Here is a 19,731-nt window from a genome sequence, read left to right as displayed (position 1 = left end):
TATATGATTGGTGATGAGGATGGTTATGATGATGATGATGACGGAGATGACGTGATGAATATTTTGCCGAGCCCCTTGCTAGAAAAGCTGGGCACCTTAAATGTTAAATATATGCATGATTTTCACTTAAAAGGGTATATGTGTAGCGATATTTTGTTTCGACTTGCCATATTGGTATCCTGTCATCTTTACCTTATGCTTTACATACTCAGTACATTGTCCGTACTGACCCCCCCTTTCCTCGGGGGGGGGGGGGGGGGGGGGCTGCGTTTCATGCCCGCAGGTGTAGACGCACAGTTCGGTGATCCTCCCGCCTAGGATATCTACTCTGCTGATTGGGAGAGCTCCACTGTTCCGGAGCCCAGTTGTTTTGGTACATAACTTTTGTGTAGTCTTTTGCTCGTCTATGGGTATGGAGGGGCCCTGTCCCATCGAGTTTCACTAATGTACTCTTAGAGGTCTGTGGACATTATGTGGGTTGTATATATATGTTTTGGATGATAGTCTGGACATGGTTTGTTTGGGATGTTCGCTTGTACAGGGGCAGCCTTGTCGGCTGCGTACATCATTGTGTATTGTGTAGTGGCAGCCTTGTCGGCATACGTATGTTATTATGCTTTGAATAGTGGTGGCCTTGTCGGCTCGTGTATGCTGTTATGGTTGAATGGTTATGACTCCTTATGAGACAGGTCCTCTTATATATATATGACGTTGGGGTTGGCTTGATTTGATTAAATTCAATATTGTCTTAGTTTCAGTTGGTTATACTTAGCAGGTTTGTATGTGGGTGTCCAAAACGGGCACTAGTCACGGCCCATCGGGTTGGTTCGTGACAAAGAGTGGTATCAGAGCGGTTCTTCCTCGGAAGTGTCTACAGACCGTGTCTAGTAGAGTCTTGTTTATCGGTGTGTTGTGCACCACATCTATAAACAGGAAGCTACAGGACATTTAGGATGTCATTCTTTCTTCTTATTCTAGATCGTGCGATAGAGCTATATTAACAGGATAATCCCTCTCTAACGAATCCGTGTGTTTTCAGCTATGCCTCCAAAGAAAGCGACAGCCGCCCAGAAGGGAAAATCGGTAGCAGAAGGTACTAGTCAGACCCGGAGAGTTACTAGGGCCCGTGCCCAGTCTATGCCTGGTATTATGCTCCAGTCGGAGAGCTCTGCTACACCCCCACCGCCAGAAGAGCTTAGAGCAGCAGCAGCTCCAGTTCGGGGGACACCACTAGCCCCCGAGGCCCCAACATCTGAACCTCCAGCCCCTCAGTCAGGGGCGGAGGATAGGGCCATGAGAGATGCGGTTCAATTGCTGACTAGATTAGTGGCAGATCAAGCTCGCAGGCATGGACTAGGAGTTGATCATGCGGACAGATCTGATAGCTTAAGGGCTCGTGACTTCTTAAGTTGTAATCCTCCAGAGTTCTTTGGGTCAAGGCCCTAGGATGATCCGCAAGAGTTTATTCGTCAGATGCAGCGTACATTTAGGATAATCAAGGCTTCGGAGACCGAGTCTGTTGAGTTGGCTACGTATCGTTTGCGGGATGTAGCTATTAATTGGTATGAGTCTTGGGAGTTATCTAGGGGTGAGGGTGCTCCTCCAGCGGTATGGGATGAATTTGTGGAGGCTTTCCAGGGCCACTTCCTGCCTCCAGAGATGAAGCGAGCTAGAGTCGATAGATTCTTGCGTTTGAAGCAAAATGGCAGGAGCGTTCGAGAGTATAGCCTTGAGTTTGATTCATTGGCTAGGCATGCACCTACTATTGTGGCTGATATGGCAGACAGGGTACATCGTTATGTGATGGGATTGGATCGTTATTTGATTGACGGTTGTATGGCAGTGACTCTTCAGCCAGGTATGGACATTGCTCGGGTGCAGGCATATGCAGAGGGGGTAGAGGATCGGCACCGGGGACGTCAGCCAGATAGAGATTATAATAGAGGCCAGCATAAGAGGGCTAGATCAGCAGGTTATCCTGATGAGTTTTAAAGCGGGCAGTCTCAACAGCATGTTAGATTTTCTTCCCAGCCAGCACAGAGTGCACCCCCACGTTTCATGGGTAGGGGGTTCGATCGTATGGGATATTCGGAAGCTGGTCAGAGCTCTAGGGCGTCAAGGTCACAGATGGGCAGGGGTTTGAGCCAGTCGAGGCCACCTTTGCCTCGGTGTTCTCGTTGTGGTAAGTCCCATCCTGGGGAATGTCGTTGGGCTACAGGTGCGTGTTTTTCTTGCGGCCGTCAGGGCCATACTATGAGGGAGTGTCACCTTAGAGGTAGTGCAGGTGGTATGGCACAGCCTATAGGGTCCGTTGCTGGTTCATCTTCTTTTGTGGCTATGCGCCCTACGGGGCAGGGTATTCAGGCGCCAGCAGGCCGTGGTAGAGGACGTGGTGGAGCTTCTAGTTCTAGCGGTCCCTCAAACCGTATATATGCTTTGACTAATAGGCAAGATCAGGAGGCGTCACCTAATGTGATCACAGGTATATTATCACTATTCTCCCGAAGTGTGTATGCATTGATAGACCCAGGTTCCACCTTATCATATATATCTCCCTTTGTTGCTAGTAGGATCGGAATAGAGTCTGAGTTGATAGAACCATTTGAGGTAGCTACACCTGTAGGATATTTTTTCATAGCTACGCGAGTATATAGGAATTGTTCAGTAGTTATATATAGTCATCGTACCGTAGCAGATCTAATAGAGTTAAATATGATTGAGTTTGATATTATCATGGGCATGGATTGGTTGGTTGCTTGTTATGCTAATGTTGATTGCAGAGGAAAGATAGTTCGATTTCAATTTCCAGGGGAACAGATTATAGAGTGGAAGGGAAGTACAGTATCGCCAAAAGGTAAGTTCATTTCATACCTCAAGGCCAGGAAGATGGTTAGAAAAGGCTATATTTACCATCTGATTCGGGTGCATGACATAAAGGCAGAGGCACCGACTCTTCAATCAGTCCTGGTAGTTAATGAATTTCCCGATGTATTCCCTGAGGAACTTCCAGGCCTTCCTCCAGAACGGGAGATAGAGTTTACTATAGATGTACTTCCAGATACCCAGCCTATATCTATACCTCCTTATAAAATGGCACCTGCTGAGTTGAAAGAATTGAAAGAGCAATTGAGGGATTTGCTAGAAAAGGGCTTCATCAGGCCTAGTACGTCACCTTGGGGAGCACCGGTACTGTTTGTGAGGAAGAAGGATGGGTCGCTGCGGATGTGCATTGATTATAGGCAGTTGAACAAAGTAACAATAACGAACAGGTATCCCCTCCCAAGGATTGACGATCTATTTGACCAGTTGCAGGGTGCAAAGTGTTTTTCAAAGATAGACTTGCGGTCAGGTTATCATCAGGTGCGGGTAAGGGAGGCAGATATTCCAAAGATGGCATTCCGGACCCGATATGGGCATTATGAGTTTAGAGTGCTGTCTTTTGGGCTGACTAATGCTCCAGCGGTGTTCATGGATTTAATGAATCGAGTATTTAAACCATTCCTTGATATGTTTGTTATTGTATTTATAGACAATATTCTGGTCTATTCACGTTCAGAAGAGGAGCATGCAGATCATTTAAGGACGGTACTTAGGGTGCTTCAGCACCAGAAGTTGTATGCTAAATTTTTTAAGTGCGAGTTCTGGTTGACTTCAGTGGCATTCTTGGGGCATATTATTGGAGCTGATGGTATTCGGGTAGACACGCAGAAGATTGAGGCAGTAAAGACTTGGCCCAGACCTACGATACCTACTGAGGTATGCAACTTTTTGGGGTTAGCAGGATATTACAGGAGATTCGTAGAAAAGTTTGCCTCAATTTCAGCGCCTTTGACAAGGCTAACTCAAAAGGCAGCCAAGTTCCAGTGGACAGATGCTTGTGAGCGAAGCTTCCAGCTACTGAAAGACAAATTGACTACAGCTCCAGTCCTAACTCTTCCGGAGGGACCAGACGGCTATGTTATTTATTGTGATGCTTCGGGTGTTGGGCTAGGATGTGTATTGATGCAGCATGGCAAAGTTATAGCCTATGCCTCCCGACAACTTAGGAAGCATGAAAAGAACTATCCTACTCACGATTTGGAGTTAGCGGTCGTGGTTCATGCCTTGAAGATATGGAGACATTATTTATATGGTGTCCATGTGGACATATATACAGATCATAAGAGTCTCCAATATATCTTTAAATAGAAGGAGCTGAACTTACGACAGAGGCGGTGGTTAGAGTTGCTAAAGGATTATGATGTTGATATTTTATATCATCCAGGGAAAGCGAATGTTGTAGCAGATGCTCTTAGCCGTAAGTCCATGGGTAGCTTGACAGATGTACAACCAGAAGGGAGGGATATGGTTCGGGAGATTCAGTGGCTATCCAGCCTTGGAGTCCGTCTAGCTAATTCGGAAGATAGTGGAGTTTCTATTCGAGAGGTTGCTGAGTCCTCAATCATAGATGAGGTAAAGAGACACCAATACAAGGACCCTATTCTGGCACAGTATAGAGATGCAGCTCTTCAAAAGGAAAAGACCCCATTTAAGGTTACACCTGACGGAGTGTTACGATATGAAGGCAGATTGTGTGTACCCGATACTGCAGGGCTACGACGGCAGGTTATGGGAGAGGCACACTCTGCCCCGTTATTCTATTCACCCAAGGTCAACAAAAATGTATGATGACCTCAGATGCTTATATTGGTGGGATGGCATGAAAAAGGACATAGCGGAGTTTGTTGCTCAGTGCCCAAATTGTCAACAAGTCAAGATCAAACATCAAAAGCCTGGTGGATTATTACAGGAGATAGAGATCCCGACTTAGAAATGGGAGATGATTAATATGGACTTCATTACAGGCTTACCTCGTACTCAACGGAAGTATGACTCTATATGGGTTATTGTAGATAGGCTGACAAAATCGGCCCATTTTCTTCCAGTCAGGACTACTTATTCGGCTGAAGATTATGCGAGGTTATATGTCAGGGAGATAGTGAGACTTCATGGGGTTCCCACGTCCATTATATCAGACAGAGGAGCTCAATTTACAACCAACTTTTGGAGATCGTTTCAGAAGGGATTGAGGACACAGGTGAACCTTAGCACAGCATTTCACCCTCAAACTGATGGGCAGGCTGAGCGTACTATTCAAACACTAGAAGATATGTTGCGGGCTTGTATTAATGACTTCAAAGGCAGCTGGGATGACCACTTGCCGCTCATTGAGTTTGCCTATAATAATAGCTACCATTCTAGTATCCAGATGGCACCGTACGAGGCCTTATATGGGAGGAAGTGCAGATCACCTATTGGTTGGTTTGATGTTGGCGAGACTAAGTTAATAGGCCCGGATGTGATTCAGCAAGCTGTTGACAAGGTGAAGCTTATTCAAGAAAGATTATTAGCAGCCCAGAGTCGACAGAAGTCATATGCAGATAATCGGCATCGAGATTTGGAGTTTCAAATTGGTGACTGGGTATTCCTAAAGGTATCACCCATGAGGGGTGTGATGAGATTCGGCAGGAAGGGGAAGCTCAGTCCGAGATACATTGGGCCTTATCAGATTGTTCGTAGGATAGGCAAGGTTGCCTATGAGTTGGATCTACCATCTGATTTGGAGGCGGTACATCCAGTCTTCCATGTATCGATGCTACGTAAATGTATTGGTGATCCTTCTAGAGTATTCCCTGTAGATGATATTCAGGTAACAGAGGAGTTTTCATATGAGGAGAAACCCGTGGCTATACTTGATCGTCAGGTTAGAAGGTTACGTACTAAGGATGTGGCTTCCGTCAAAGTGTTGTGGCAAAATAACAATAGGGAGGAGATGACTTGGGAAGCGGAAGACGAAATAAAGAATAAGTATCCTTACTTGTTCCCCGTACCTGCAGGTAATTCAGTTCCTAGCTTGACTATATTGATAGATAATGAGATTATGTAGCTGTGAGGCATCTGTAAGTTACGGAATGCAGGTTGATAGGTATAACTTTTAGAGAGACCTCGCTGGAATTTGTTTTTGCAAGACGCTAACTTAACATTCGAGGACGAATGTTCCTAAGGAGGGAAGGATGTTATGCCTCGTATTTTTTTTATACGTAGTGCGCATCGTGATCTAGAAGACGTAAAGAAATATTAGGCAAGGATGTTATTTCCAAATGTGATATTAAGTATGAGTTGGCTAATGTAAGTGCCATTAACTTTAAGTGAGGAATTAATTAGTGGCTAATTTGGATTGATTTAATCCAATGGGCCCCACCACTCATAATTGGTGGCTGATTAGGATTAATTTAATCCAGTGGGCCCCACCACTCAAGGTAAAAATTAAAAAGGGATCAGATTGTGGGCTGGCCTTAGTGGACAGGTGTAGAGGGGGGCTGCCTCCACTTCATACTATTAAATGAGGTGGAGAAATCCACTCCATGCTAAATAAAGTGGTGAAATGCATTGCTGCATATCATCTTCTTCTTCACCACTTGTCTTAGGCAGCCATGGAAATGGAGAAACCAACCCTGCAACTCTTGGCCAGCAGCTGCAAATAATTTGGTTAGTAATCTCCTTGTTTGGTGTGTTAATTCTTTAGAATACCCTTGTTAATTATCCATTAATTTTAAGAAGGGGGCGTGACCAGTAGCTTATGAAGTTTGTTTTAGTTATTGAATGTGCTAAGTATGAATGGAAACCATAATCGGATTATTAGTGGTGTCGTGTTGGTGCTTGGGCTGTTTTGATTAAAGCAAACTGCAGGAAAATTCTATTTTGGCATTATGTATATGTTGAATGTGATTATGAGTATATACTCCAAAGGATGAATACGATAAGGTAGATGTGTTGCGAATTATAAAACGAGTTATCGCTCGGTGTGTCGTTGCTTCGCTGCTACGGTTTCCGAGACGGAACTATTTTTGGGAGGGGGCTGTTTAATATGATTCTTTGGGTTATATGTGTTATTGGTATTGCTGTGGATAATTTGGATTGTTGTCGGATTGGGACGAAGTAAGGAAAATAGGGGAGGTGCTGCCGAATTTTCGTTAGATTATTAGCTAGCTTACAAGAAAGTAAAGCACGATGTTTATCTAATTGCGGCACGATTGTTGCTTGTTATAGATTAATATCTTGAGCAGTAAATATTGGACGTGCGGCTCGATTATACGGTATGTAGCGCTGTCCCTTCTTTCTTTGCTTGTCATGACTTTTAAAAATAAGCGAATAATGGACAGATTTGATACTTACCTCTAGAGCGTCTAGGTGACGTATATTCTTGCTTCCACAATTATTCCTCTATATATCGGCTATGTCTAAGGCTATGATGAACTCTAATATCTATGGTAATGCTTCTTAGAGTCATTGAGATTTTACGTTTCCATATCGTATTAAAGGTTCATAATCTTGATAAAACATTAATCTTTGGTTATACTCCTTGCTGGTTCACGTTGATTGTTCTATTGAGTTATAAGAAATGATTTTAATTGCATATGGTTGCTCATAATATTCTGCTCGTGCATAGAGTCATTTATCATTTCACCGAGTCCGGGGCCGGGTAATGTTCGTGCGGAGTTTCTTGCATATGTCACCGAGTTCCTCACTAGAGGGCCGGGTATGTATATTATATATATGATTGGTGATGAGGATGGTTATAATAATGATGATGACGGAGATGACGTGATGATTATTTTGTCGAGCCCTTTACTAGGGAAGCTGGGCACCTTAAATGTTAAATATATGCATGATTTTCACTTAAAAGGGTATATGTGTAGCGATATTTTGTTTCGACTTGCCATATTGGTATCCTGTCATCTTTACCTTATGCTTTACATACTCAGTACATTGTCCGTACTGACCCCCCCTTTCCTCGGGGGGGCTGCGTTTCATGCCCGCAGGTGTAGACGCACAGTTCGGTGATCCTCCCGCCTAGGATATCTACTCTGCTGATTGGGAGAGCTCCACTGTTCCGTAGCCCAGTCGTTTTGGTACATAACTTTTGTGTAGTCTTTTGCTCGTCTATAGGTATGGCCCTGTCCCGTCGAGTTTCACTAATGTACTCTTAGAGGTCTGTGGACATTATGTGGGTTGTATATATATGTTTTGGATGATAGTCTGGACATGGTTTGTTTGGGATGTTCGCTTGTACAGAGCCTTGTCTTCTGCGTACATCATTGTGTATTGTGTAGTGGCAGCCTTGTCGGCATACGTATGTTATTATGCTTTGAATAGTGGCGGCCTTGTCGGCTCGCATATGTTGTTATGGTTGAATGGTTATGACTCCTTATGAGACAGGTCCTCTTATATATATATGACGTTGGGGTTGGCTTGATTTGATTAAATTCCATATTGTCTTAGTTTCAGTTGGTTATACTTAGCAGGTTTGTATGTGGGTGTCCAAAACGGGCACTAGTCACGGCCCATCGGGTTGGGTCGTGACATATACGACACTCAGATACTTTTGGTAAGCTCCAGGTTGCTTCGGAGCTTTACAGCGTCCTTAGTAAATTCATTTTTGTATTGTATCGTAGTTAAGGGTAAGGCGAGGTTTGTCCCTACCTACTCTAGTCTTATATTTTAGAGGCTTTGTAGACGTATGTACATGGTTCAGTTGTGTCTTACAGAGTTGTGGCCTCAACGACCAAGTCTTGTATATAACTTTTGGATCTACTTATGTTGGTTTGTATCACTGCGTTCTAGGTGAACTCGTCACAATTGTTATAGTTATTTGCATAGTAAGAAAAGGTTACAACTTGTTTTCTCTTTGGCTTTTAGGGCATCGGGTACCTGTACGTCTTAATGGGTTTTTAGGAAAAAAAAGTGGTATCAGAGAAGGTCGTCCTAGGGAGTCTACAAAGTCGTGTCTGTGTAGAGTCTTTCTTATGGATGTGTCGTGCACCACATGTATAAGTAGGAGGCTACGGGACATGTAGGAGTTGTCTCATTTATTTCATTTCTTAGATCGTGCGATAGAACCAATGTTGTAGGTAAATCATACCTAATTTTTAAATTGTTTTACCATAGCAAAGATGCTGGTTATGAGAAGGAGTGGAAGTACTGGTAATTGAGTAGATGTGGCTGCCCAAGAAGGGACCAACCAACCACCACCAAGTCAAGTTGTTCAAAGTGGGGCTCAAGATGAAATTTAATCACAGACTTCCCTGACGCCTCTATCTCCTGAAGATATAAGGAGGGAAGATGAACCTCAGGAACCCCCTATTAATGCTACCGAGCAAGATTTGAGGAATGCAAGAAGGTCCAGTTGTAGGTACTAGTGGTGTAGATAGAGCAGCTGGAACACGGATACATGATTTTCTTAACTTGGACCCTCCATCATTCACCGGGTCAGATCCTAATGAAGATCAGCAAGACTTTATAGATCAGATCAAATGCACTTTGGATATTATGCATGTAAGTAGTAAAGAAACACTTGGGCTAGCAATATATAGATTAAAGGGTGTGGCTATATTGTGGTATGAAGCTTGGAAGCAATCTAGGGGAACGGATGCACCTTCAGCTACGTGGAAAGAGTTCAAAAAGGCATTCCTTGACCATTATCTTCCAACGGAGATCCAAGAGGCCCATGTGGATCAGTTCTTAAATCTCCACCAAGGAGGTATGAGCATGAGAGAGTACAGTCTCAAATTCAATTCCTTGGCCAGATATGCACCTAATGTAGTAGCTACCATGGAGGATAGAGATCATCGATATGTAGATAGATTAGACCCATATTTAGTTAAAGAATGTACCTTTGCTTCATTGAATAAAGATACGGATATAGCAAGGATGCAGGACTTTGCGCAAAAGTTGGATGATCAAAGGCAAAGAAGAAGGACACAAGAGTCGGAAATAGGGCATTCTAAGAAGGCTAGATCCACGGGGCATTTTACACCATCCCAAGGTGAGTTTAAGCCTTGGTTCTCTAATAAACCACCTAGGACATCATCTTTCTACTCTACAGCTAGTGCTCCTGAACAGTTTCAAGGGTTTAGGGGTAATCAGTTTTGGCAAAGAAGCGAAAGACAAGGCTCACAAAATAGTAGGTCATCAAGAGAAAGAAAGTACGAGCCAATCAAGGCATCCTCGACAGCCTTGTAAACAGTGTCAGAGGAATCATCCAGTTGCATGCAGGTTTGGGACAGATGTTTGTTTTTAGTGTGGCACACCAGGGCATATGATGAGAAACTGCCCTCATAGGGGCGTGGGTGGCATTGCACAGCCAACTACATCAGTTATTTCATCAAAATCATCAACACCTTCTTTGGGTAGGGGGCTACAGATGCCTACAGGTCGTGGTAGAGGATCCAGGGGAGAAGCTATTTATAGTGGAGGTCGGAGTCGCAAAAGAGGTACTCAATGGAAAAGTAATATTGGGGTGCCAAGAGGTAAATTTATTTCTTATCTTAAGGCAAAGAAGATGATTTCCAAAGGATACATATTCCATCTGGTTAGTGAAAAATGTAGATGTGGAGCCACCAACCCTTCAATCCATTCCGGGGGTAAATAAATTTCCAGATGTGTTTCTTGAATATCTTCCAGGCTTTCCTCCAGAACGAGAAGTGAGTTTGGTATTGATGTGCTTCTAGATACTCAACCTATCTCAATTCTTCCATATAGAATGGCTCCGATAGATTACGGAAGTTGAAGGAGCAATTAAAAGACTTATTAGAAAAAGGATTCATAAGGCCTAGTATGTCCCCATGGGGAGCACCAATTTTATTTGTACGAAAAAAGATGGCTCATTAAGAATGTGCATCGACTACCGCCAGTTGAATAAGATAATGATTAAGAACGAATATCCCCTCCCTAGAATTGATGATTTGTTTGATCAATTAGAAGGTGCTAGGTGTTTTTCAAAGATCGACCTGAGGTCAGGGTATCACCAAGTGAGGGTCAAGGACAAAAATATACCAAGACAGATTTTTGAACACGGTATGGTAATTTTGAGTTCTTACTCATGTCATTGGGCTAACAAATACCAGTGGCTTTTATGGATTTAATGAATAGGGTGTTCAAGGCATTTTTAGATGTGTTCATGGTAGTGTTCATAAATGACATTTTATTGTATTCATGATCGGAAGAGGATCATGCTAATCACTTGCGACAGGTTTTAAAAATTCTCCGTGATCGTAAACTGTATGCAAAGTTTGTTAAATGTGAGTTCTGGTTGAAATTTGTGGCATTCCTAGGTACATATTGTATCTGAGAAAGGAATAAGGGTTGATTACTAGAAAATAGAAGCCGTGAAAGACTGTCCAAGACCTACAACGCCTACGGAGATTCGTAGTTTTCTTGGATTTGTAGGTTATTACAGAAGGTTCGTTGAAGGATTCTCTTCCATTGCTGCACCCTTAACAAAACTAACACACAAAGAAACCAAGTTTCAGTGGAGTGATGAGTATGAAAGAAGCTTCCAAGAGGAAGAGTAAATTAACTTCTACACCTGCGTTGGTACTTCCAGAAGGCACACAAGGCTATGCAGTGTTTTGTGATGCTCTGGGAGTGGGCTTAGGTTTTGTATTGCTGCAGCATGGTAAAGTTATATCTTATGGCTCAAGCCAGCTGCTGCCACATGAGAAATATTATCCAACCCATGATCTAGATCTAGCAGCAGTTGTGTTTGCTTTGAAGATATGGAGCCACTACTTGTATGAAGTTCATGCTGACATATACATTAATCACAAGAGTTTGCAATATATCTTTAAGCAAAAGGACTTAAATCTGAGGCAGCGAAGGTGGCTGGAGCTATTACAAAAATTATGACATTGATATCTTGTATTATCCCGGTAAAGCAAATGTTGTAGTTGATGCTTTAAGCCGTAAAATACTAGAAATACTTATGGGCAGTCTGTGGAACGACAAGGGATAACTAAGGATCCATGCCAACTATCTAGTTGGGGGTTCTCCTTCTTGAATCTCAAGATTGAAGGGGTTATTGTGCAAAATGCGGCAGAATCATCATTAGTAGTTGAAGTGAAAGAGAAGCAGTACACTGATCCTATTCTTTTACAGCTTAAGGTGAATGTAAAACATGGTATGACGAAGGAATTTGACCTTTCGCTAGAGGTAGTACTTCGATGTCAAAAACAGATTGTGTGTACCTTATGTAGATGAACTAAGAAAGAAGATCATGATAGAAGAACATCATTCATGATACTCTGTTCACCCGGGGTCAACTAAAATGTATCATGACTTGAAAGAAACGTATTAGTGTGGGGGCATGAAGGAGCATTGCAAAATTTGTGGCTCAATGTCCAAATTGTCATTAGGTAAAAGTAGAACACCAGAGACCTGTAAGTTATATGCAACGTATAGAACATTCAATTTGGAAATGGGACATGATCAACATGGAATTTGTCACTGGTTTCCCTCACTCATTTACAAACTCACCAAAGCAGCGCACTTCTTGCCGGTGAGGACGACTTATACAGCTTAAGAGTATGTGAGGTTGTACATAAAGAGATAATTCAACTACATGGAGTGACAATCTCTATAATATCTGATAGAGGAGCTCAATTCACTGCAAATTATTTGAAGTCGTTTTAGAAGAATTTGGAAACACAGGTGAATTTAAGTACGACATGGCACGGCATAACATACAATTCAGACACTTGAGGATATCTTACGAGCTTGTATATTATATTTTAAGGGTAGCTGGGATGATCACCTACCATTTATTGAATTTTCTTATAACAATAGCTACCATTCGAGCATTAAAATGGCACCTTATGAAGCCTTATATGGTCAAAAGTGTAGATCACCAATTGGCTGGTTCGAAACAGTTGAAACTGACTTATTTTGGCAAGATCTTGTTCATCAAGCTATGGAAAAAGTCAAAGTGATACATCAGCGGCTGGAAACAGCTCAAAGTCGACATAAATCATATGCAGATATTAGAAGGAAAGGACTAGAATTTTCTATAGGGGATTGGGTGTTCTTGAAGGTGTCTCCAATGAAAGGGGTAATGAGGTTTGGTAAAAAGGGGAAGTTGAGTCAGCTCTATGTAGGGCCATATAAGATTATTTGTAAATTCGGCCAAGTAGCCTATGAGTTAGAGCTACAAGAAGAGCTTTCCTCTGTTCATCCGGTGTTTTAGGTCTCAATGCGTACGTGACCCATCTCGTATTACTCCTACTGAATATTTACAGGTTATGCGAGAATTATTTATGAAAAAGTACCCATTGCTATTCTAGCTCGACAAGTTAGGAAGTTAAGAAATAAAGAGGTAGCTTCTGTAAAAGTGTTATGGAGGAACCAACAAGTAGAAGAAGTTACATAGGAAGCGGAAAAAGCAATGTAATTGAAGTATCCTCATCTCTTTCAGATCCAAGAGAAAGATAAAAATGCTTAATTTATCTGCCGACATGTAAGTATACGTCTATATGTATTATGTGATTAATAGTAGTACTAATTGAGGCTAAAATCTGTTTGGGTTGGATAAGTAATGGTAATATTCAAGGACGAATGTTTTAAGGGGAGGGGGAGGATGATACATCCCGTCTTACGTATATGCTTGTTCTATTCTTGTGATACTGCTGGCCTTATAGTATAGATGAGGGACCATGTTCCTTATATGATTAGTGTTGGTTTAAATTGTCCAGAAAGTGATATATCATGTCATTCACGTTTTAGAGTGTTTACTGTAAGTTGACTCCGGCTGATATATTTAAACTAGAGATAGTAAGGTGGTAATTGAGCTTAAATGTGAAAGTTAAGTTCTAAAATGGATGTAATATTCATAAAATGGAATGAAATAATTGAGCCGCTTACTTGTCTTTAATAAGCTAGCAGCTGCATCACCTACATGAGCTATGTGGATATTGTTAAAGTCACAAGCTTCATAGACCATATTTAGAATTATAGTAATGGGCTCACTTAAAGCCCAAACCTATTGAAAGAAAATAATATTAAAGAAAGTCCTGCAGCCAAATCTGCCAAGGCCCAATATAGATAAGGCCCAAGTGAAAGCAACTACGTGCATCACCTAGTTTGACCTTTTGAACTGCTTGATGTGCATAAGCAGGTGCATCACCTACTTGACCAATTAGTGTCTGAAAATGGAACCCAAAAGAGGATGTTCTAGAGGATATTTTTGTGGTTAATAAAGCTCCATATATATCAAATATGAGCATATATCCTTCACCATTTTAACACATAAAACTAAGAATTAACTCCAGCTCTCTATCTCTCTCTTTTCTCTTAAAGATTAAACCAGCAGCCTTTAAGTTTTATTGAGTTCTTGAAGAAACCCTCATATATGTGCAAACCAAGGTAAGTAAAGACTCATGGATTTAGCTTAATTCTCCCAGGGATGATTAGGAAAACATCTTATTCATGGTCTAATATAACTACAAAGGCAAAATATTTGCAGCAACTACTGCTCACTTCCTTAGATATTAAAATACCTTTCTTTCTTCTTTGGTTTAGGTGTAAAGGAAAGTGGAAGTTCTAAAAGAATTCAAGTTATCACGAGAAGTTGCAGAAATTGTGGTAAGGTTACTGTTCCATTTTTGTCTTCCTTATGTATGAGTTTGAGTAAGGAATTAGTGGTGTGTTGTCATAAAGGACTCAAGGGGGTGGTGAGTTCAATACTTGGTTGTATGATAAAGAATATTTGGGGTTGTTCTATGTGTATTACTGTTGGTGCAGCTTGGTTGATCTTGGGGAAAGGATGTAAAATGTATGTGATGTACAGAGAATGTGGGTGTGGTGATACACATTATGTTTAGGGTTCTATGGGCTCATTATCTGTAAAAGTTAGCACTGTTTTACGAGGCTCACGGTGTGATAGCTGCTAATTTTAGTTTGCCATGACTTAAATTGTAGATTAAATCCAAAAAGGGGAGGCTGAATGGTGATAATATTGATTCCTTACAGGTACTATCTCTAATGGCACAAAAATAAGATCGAGTCTACGCACGTGGGCGATCAAAGTCTGTCGTCCCGTCTACCCACCTGGTCATTGGATCTGATGATGAGCGTGACCCCGAGTACGTGCCCCCAGGCACTTCCACCCAATCCCGAGCTGCACGTGCTGCCAGAGCCACACCCAAAAAGGTGGCGTCCAACGTAGTCACTGCCTCCCAATGTGATGAGGAACGCACACTGACCGGCACACCTTCTGGTTAAGCTACTCATAAAGAAGGAGCGTCTGGCTCCTTAGGAGTTTTGTGGTCGGAAGAAGCCTCCGAATATGCTGAGGTCCCTGCACCCGCCACAGTTGCACAGTCTTCCTCGTCTGATGAGGATGACAGTTCAGAATCCACACCCGACTCACCGACTCGTGCTCTCACCCGGTTGCTGACCAGCCCAACCGGTGGGGTGTCGACGGGCAGTATCAATTTTATTCAGATGCAAAGTTTCTGAATGATAAAGGAGTTATGACATGGACCCTTACATCGGAGAGGCGGGTCCTTACGGGAAGTCTCCCGACTATGCCATAGATCCACAATCTCTTCACCAGACACCAAATGGAGTGGACAGCGCGTTTGTTAGGCCGTTATAGTGAAGAGTTGGTCCAAGAGTTCTACGCCTCCTACGTGGCTACTCTCAGATCATAGATTGATAGGCGGGCTGCCCCAGCCAAACAGGCCCCACTGTAGCATGTCCGAGTACGTGGCATTCAGGTTGATATCTCCCTGCCTGCCATCCGCCGATATCTATATTGTGAGGACGTTAATGCCAACCGGACCCCTTTCACCGTCGAGTTTGACTACTAGTGGCAAATTGTCAAAGATGGCCAATTCTTGCGTGATCCATCGCTGAGAGAGACCACCAAGAGGTGGATGGCGCTGCACTTGTCTGTTCATGGAGAGGGTGCTAACTGGGTAATTGTGCCGAAGGGAGCCATCAAGAAGGCTAACCTGACCTTCACGGTGAAGTTCTTATGGTTGATTGTTCGCCACTGCCTTCCCCCCACAGCCACTGAGTCACAAGGGATCGTGCAGTACTGATGGCGGCGATGAAAGCCAGTTTTGAGGTGGACTTTGCTTGGCTTCTACAGGCGGTCATGCACGAGAGGGCTTTTAAGGTCACAACTACTTACCCTTTCTCGTGCATGATATGTTCTTTATGCTGGTCCGTAGGTGTGCCTATCTGGCACATTGATCAGCTCAAGACCCCGCTGGGCACTGTTGGTATCGTCCTCATCTAGGATGAGGCTATTAGTTGGCTCCACGCAGAGGGCCCCGTCCAGAGTTGCGTCCACTTGGTGACAATCTGGCTGATACAATAGCATACGCTCGCACGGCTACACAGGATGCTCTACTCACACTACCCCGGTCGAATCTATCCCGTGTAGTAGCACTGCCCCGAGCTCCTCTCGCTCAGCCCCTTTCCCCGCTTTGGTCCCGCTTGCTAGGGTCCAAAAACTAGAGGTACAGATGGCTACACTTCTACATCACATCCATCCTTAGATGCAGAGGTCTATTGCTGAGGTAAAAGAGCGCTTGAAGCGGAGAATGGTCCAGCACACAGAGCGGAAGATCGCTGAGGTTCATTAGTGCTTGGACGCTTTTGAGTTGCGGGTGCTAGCCCTGTCAACCTCTCAAGTGGATGTGTTGACCCTTTAGGCTGCGGTCTAGAGTCCTCGTGCAGACATGATATGTTCGTAAAGGCTAGGATGCCGTAGTCTGAGGCCCCCTCTGCAAAGCCTACTGAGGACACAGTGATGGCGGCCTTATTCGCTACTTCTGAGATTCTACCACCTCCCCTTAGAGAGCATGCTAAGAGGCGTAGGGGTCGTAAGGAGTGAGGCTAGAGCACGGATGAAGGAGCACCGTGATATGGAGGCTGCGAGGAGAGCCTCGCTTGCTGATAAGGAGGCGCGTCGGATGAGGGCTGTAGACTTAGCTGCTGGGGAATCTAGCTCAAGAAATGTGGAGATAGCGGGAGGCACTCCTGATAGTGTTGTTGCTGATGAATCCAGATTACAGAGGTAGTGGCTTCCGGGGAACTGGACCCACTAGCTTGCTGATCGTCGGCGCTTTGCGCCCCAGGTTTGCTTCACCTACCACTCTCGTATTTCAATTTATTATGCATTGGGGACAATTGCATGTCTTTTTGTTAGGGGTGGTGTAAATGGAAAGTGAGTGCTAGGGTGAAGTCTGAGTACATAGTTTCACTTGCCTGGGTGGTGGGGTTTTCTTGCTCGTGTTCTTTTTCCCCAAGAGACTGATAATTTTTACTGTTGAACCGGCATGTGTATATCTTGTGTACATAGTTTAACTCTGAAGCATGATGGCTAAAATGATATCCTGATGAAATGAAAATGATGCATGACTAGGCATAGTAATTGAAATGTGTGGCTCTAAGCATGGCATAGAGATACACCACTGCATGACCCTAAGTCTAAAATTTGAACTAGGTATCTGATAATCTAGTAGAGTAATGAGATGTCAAGTGAGTGTGAGGAAGATTTGAATAGTCAACTATTTGTATTGAGCTTGAACTTGCCTGGTTAGTCCTGCTAAAAGTAAGTTGTAATAGACAATTAGGAAAGGATCATAGGCCCTTGTTCAATATAGCCCATTTTTAGCCTAAATAAAAAAACAAATGAAATTAATCCTTCTTTGATCCAAATGATTTGAGCTTAAACTAGACCTTTCTTTTTCACCCCAACTGATCTTTTTTAGGAATAATGTGTTGGCCCTGGTCTCTCCTTGGACATGTGCACCTCAGCTTATGTGAAAAGCATAAGTTGAGGGTGGCTAATACAGTAAACAACCTTTTTATGGCCCAGAGAGAGAAAGAACAAAAGTAAAGTGACTCAAGAATCAGTTGAAAGAAAAGTGAAATAAAAAAATACAATAAATACAAGCAACAAAAGAAGAGATTCACTTACACAAATGAAGAAACAAGGGAAAATAGCAAGGTGAAAAAATATGAGAAACTGGGCAAAATAAAATGATAAAAAGTGGTATGTTTAGCCGATAAGTCAAGAAGGGCGAAAAAAGTCACTAAAGTATACCTAAATATACCCTACCTGACCCTGAGCCTATGTTACAAGCTAAGAAAGTCATATCGTGATCTTAAAAGTTTTATAGCGAACTTAAAGCAGTGAAAATAAGGGCAAGCTTATGGCAATATGTATGAATGAGTTGTGAATCTGTTCTGAGAGTGAGTGTTGAAAAGTAATCCTCATACTCAAACTAAAATCATTGTGTGAAAAATGAGGATATCGTTTTGAAGCAAGGACACTAGTTGCAATACCGGAAATATTGACACCTCGGTGAGAAATTGAAGAGGATAGGTGTTAGTGCATGGTGAGTCTGTGTCATGGTCTGATTCCACATAATTCAAGCCTAATAGTGATAGCATGCATAAATATGATGAGACTGATCGGGATTGATAGCCAAATGATTGCGAAAGATAAAACATGGATACTATTGTACAAAGATTTTTTAGTGAGTCATAGTGCATCGCTTGAGGACCAACAACGAATTTAACTTGAGGGTGTTGATATACTGTGGTTTCACGGTATTTTTAATGCTTTTTCCTAAAGTTTAGTGTGTTTCCAAAAGCCTTTTTGAATTAATTTTTATGTAAGTTTCTCTTTATTTGCAGGAAATCTGTCTAAAGATGAACGCGGAAGTTTTTGAGCAAGAAATGCAGAAAAGTACCACCTACGGAGCTTGTGACGGTCCGTCGTGCATGTGACGATCTGTAGATGGCATCGTAGTGAAGCTGCTGAAGGAAGATGGGAAAGTCTAACCAAGTGTGGGGCTACGAAGTGCGTGACGGACCGTCGTAGCCATAACGGTCCGTCCTGCTGGTTCTTCATGAAGATTAGAGAAGTAGTCCCAATACCCAAATTCCAAGATTTCAAGTGTAATGGAACAGAGACCCTCGACTGACTGTTATGCCTGTGACGATCCGTCATACCTGCCGTCGAGGGTAATGAAGAGAGCAGCAGAAGAATTTGCAAAGTATGGGACGATGGAGTCCATGACGGCCCGTCATGACCACGACGACCCGTCATGAGGTCCATCGACCTAGCCGCGTTTTGATAGATTTTCAGCAAATAGAGTCCTTCTTTGATTATTTGTTTGTTTTTTTATAAATAGTTTGAAAAACCTCATTTTTGGGGTTAGACTCTTAGTGATTAGACTCTCTTATAGTTAGACTCTTGATTATTTTAGCTTCTTTTGTGGATTAGACTTCGTGATTATTATTACACTTTTGGAGAATCTTTAGTCTTCAATTAATTTCAGTAATTGATTGTTCGTGATTTTGTTGATTAATCAAGTGAACTTCTGAATTTTATTCTTTCTCATTGAAGTAAGTGCATGAATTCTTATATTACATATTTGAATATTGTGATTATGACTATGCGTAACTAAACTCCATAACTAAGGTTGTGGGAACCATAGGTGAATAATGAGGTAAGACCTAACTAAAATAACAATTCTAGAATAGTGTCTTGCATGAATTGATAATTCTTTCGCTTAGAAGTCTTTTTAACGGATGGCCAACGTTAGAACTCGCCTTAATGCTACTTGCCGGACCAAGGAGGTAGATAATAGGGAAAGAATTATCAACATAGATTTAGTGTATACTATCTAATAGGCTAGTATTGATTGGTATGAGGTAACAACTTAGTCAAATATCGAATACAATGCTTAATATAAGGTAAAGGTAAGGATTATTATAGCAACACAAGTAGCCAGACCAAGGTGAGATGTGAAATTTCTAGATGCCGGACCAAGGATTTAGAAATTCATAACTTATCACTTTGCATGAAAGATACTAGGAAAGAATTGTCATAGT

At 42.4% G+C, this 19,731-nt stretch overlaps 2 protein-coding genes across 2 annotated transcripts in view; one reads left to right on the top strand and one right to left on the bottom strand.

The window, feature by feature from the left end:
• Nucleotides 1-19,731, bottom strand: part of LOC138348559 (uncharacterized) — a 135,726-nt gene that overhangs the window by 79,887 nt on the left and 36,108 nt on the right. The gene's annotated exons all lie outside the window — the stretch shown is intronic.
• Nucleotides 963-19,731, top strand: part of LOC138348560 (uncharacterized) — an 87,701-nt gene continuing 68,932 nt past the window's right edge. Inside the window, exon 1 of the mRNA XM_069297997.1 lies at nucleotides 963-2,482. Coding sequence (XP_069154098.1) covers nucleotides 1,474-1,992 — 519 coding nt within the window. The 5' untranslated portion in view covers nucleotides 963-1,473 and the 3' untranslated portion in view covers nucleotides 1,993-2,482. The remainder of the gene's footprint in view (nucleotides 2,483-19,731) is intronic.

The sequence above is a fragment of the Solanum lycopersicum genome, chromosome 5 (assembly GCF_036512215.1).
Source record: "Solanum lycopersicum chromosome 5, SLM_r2.1".
Classification (NCBI taxonomy): domain Eukaryota; kingdom Viridiplantae; phylum Streptophyta; class Magnoliopsida; order Solanales; family Solanaceae; genus Solanum; species Solanum lycopersicum.
Note: the sequence above shows the minus strand (reverse complement) of the source record. Positions and strands in the feature narration are given on the sequence as shown.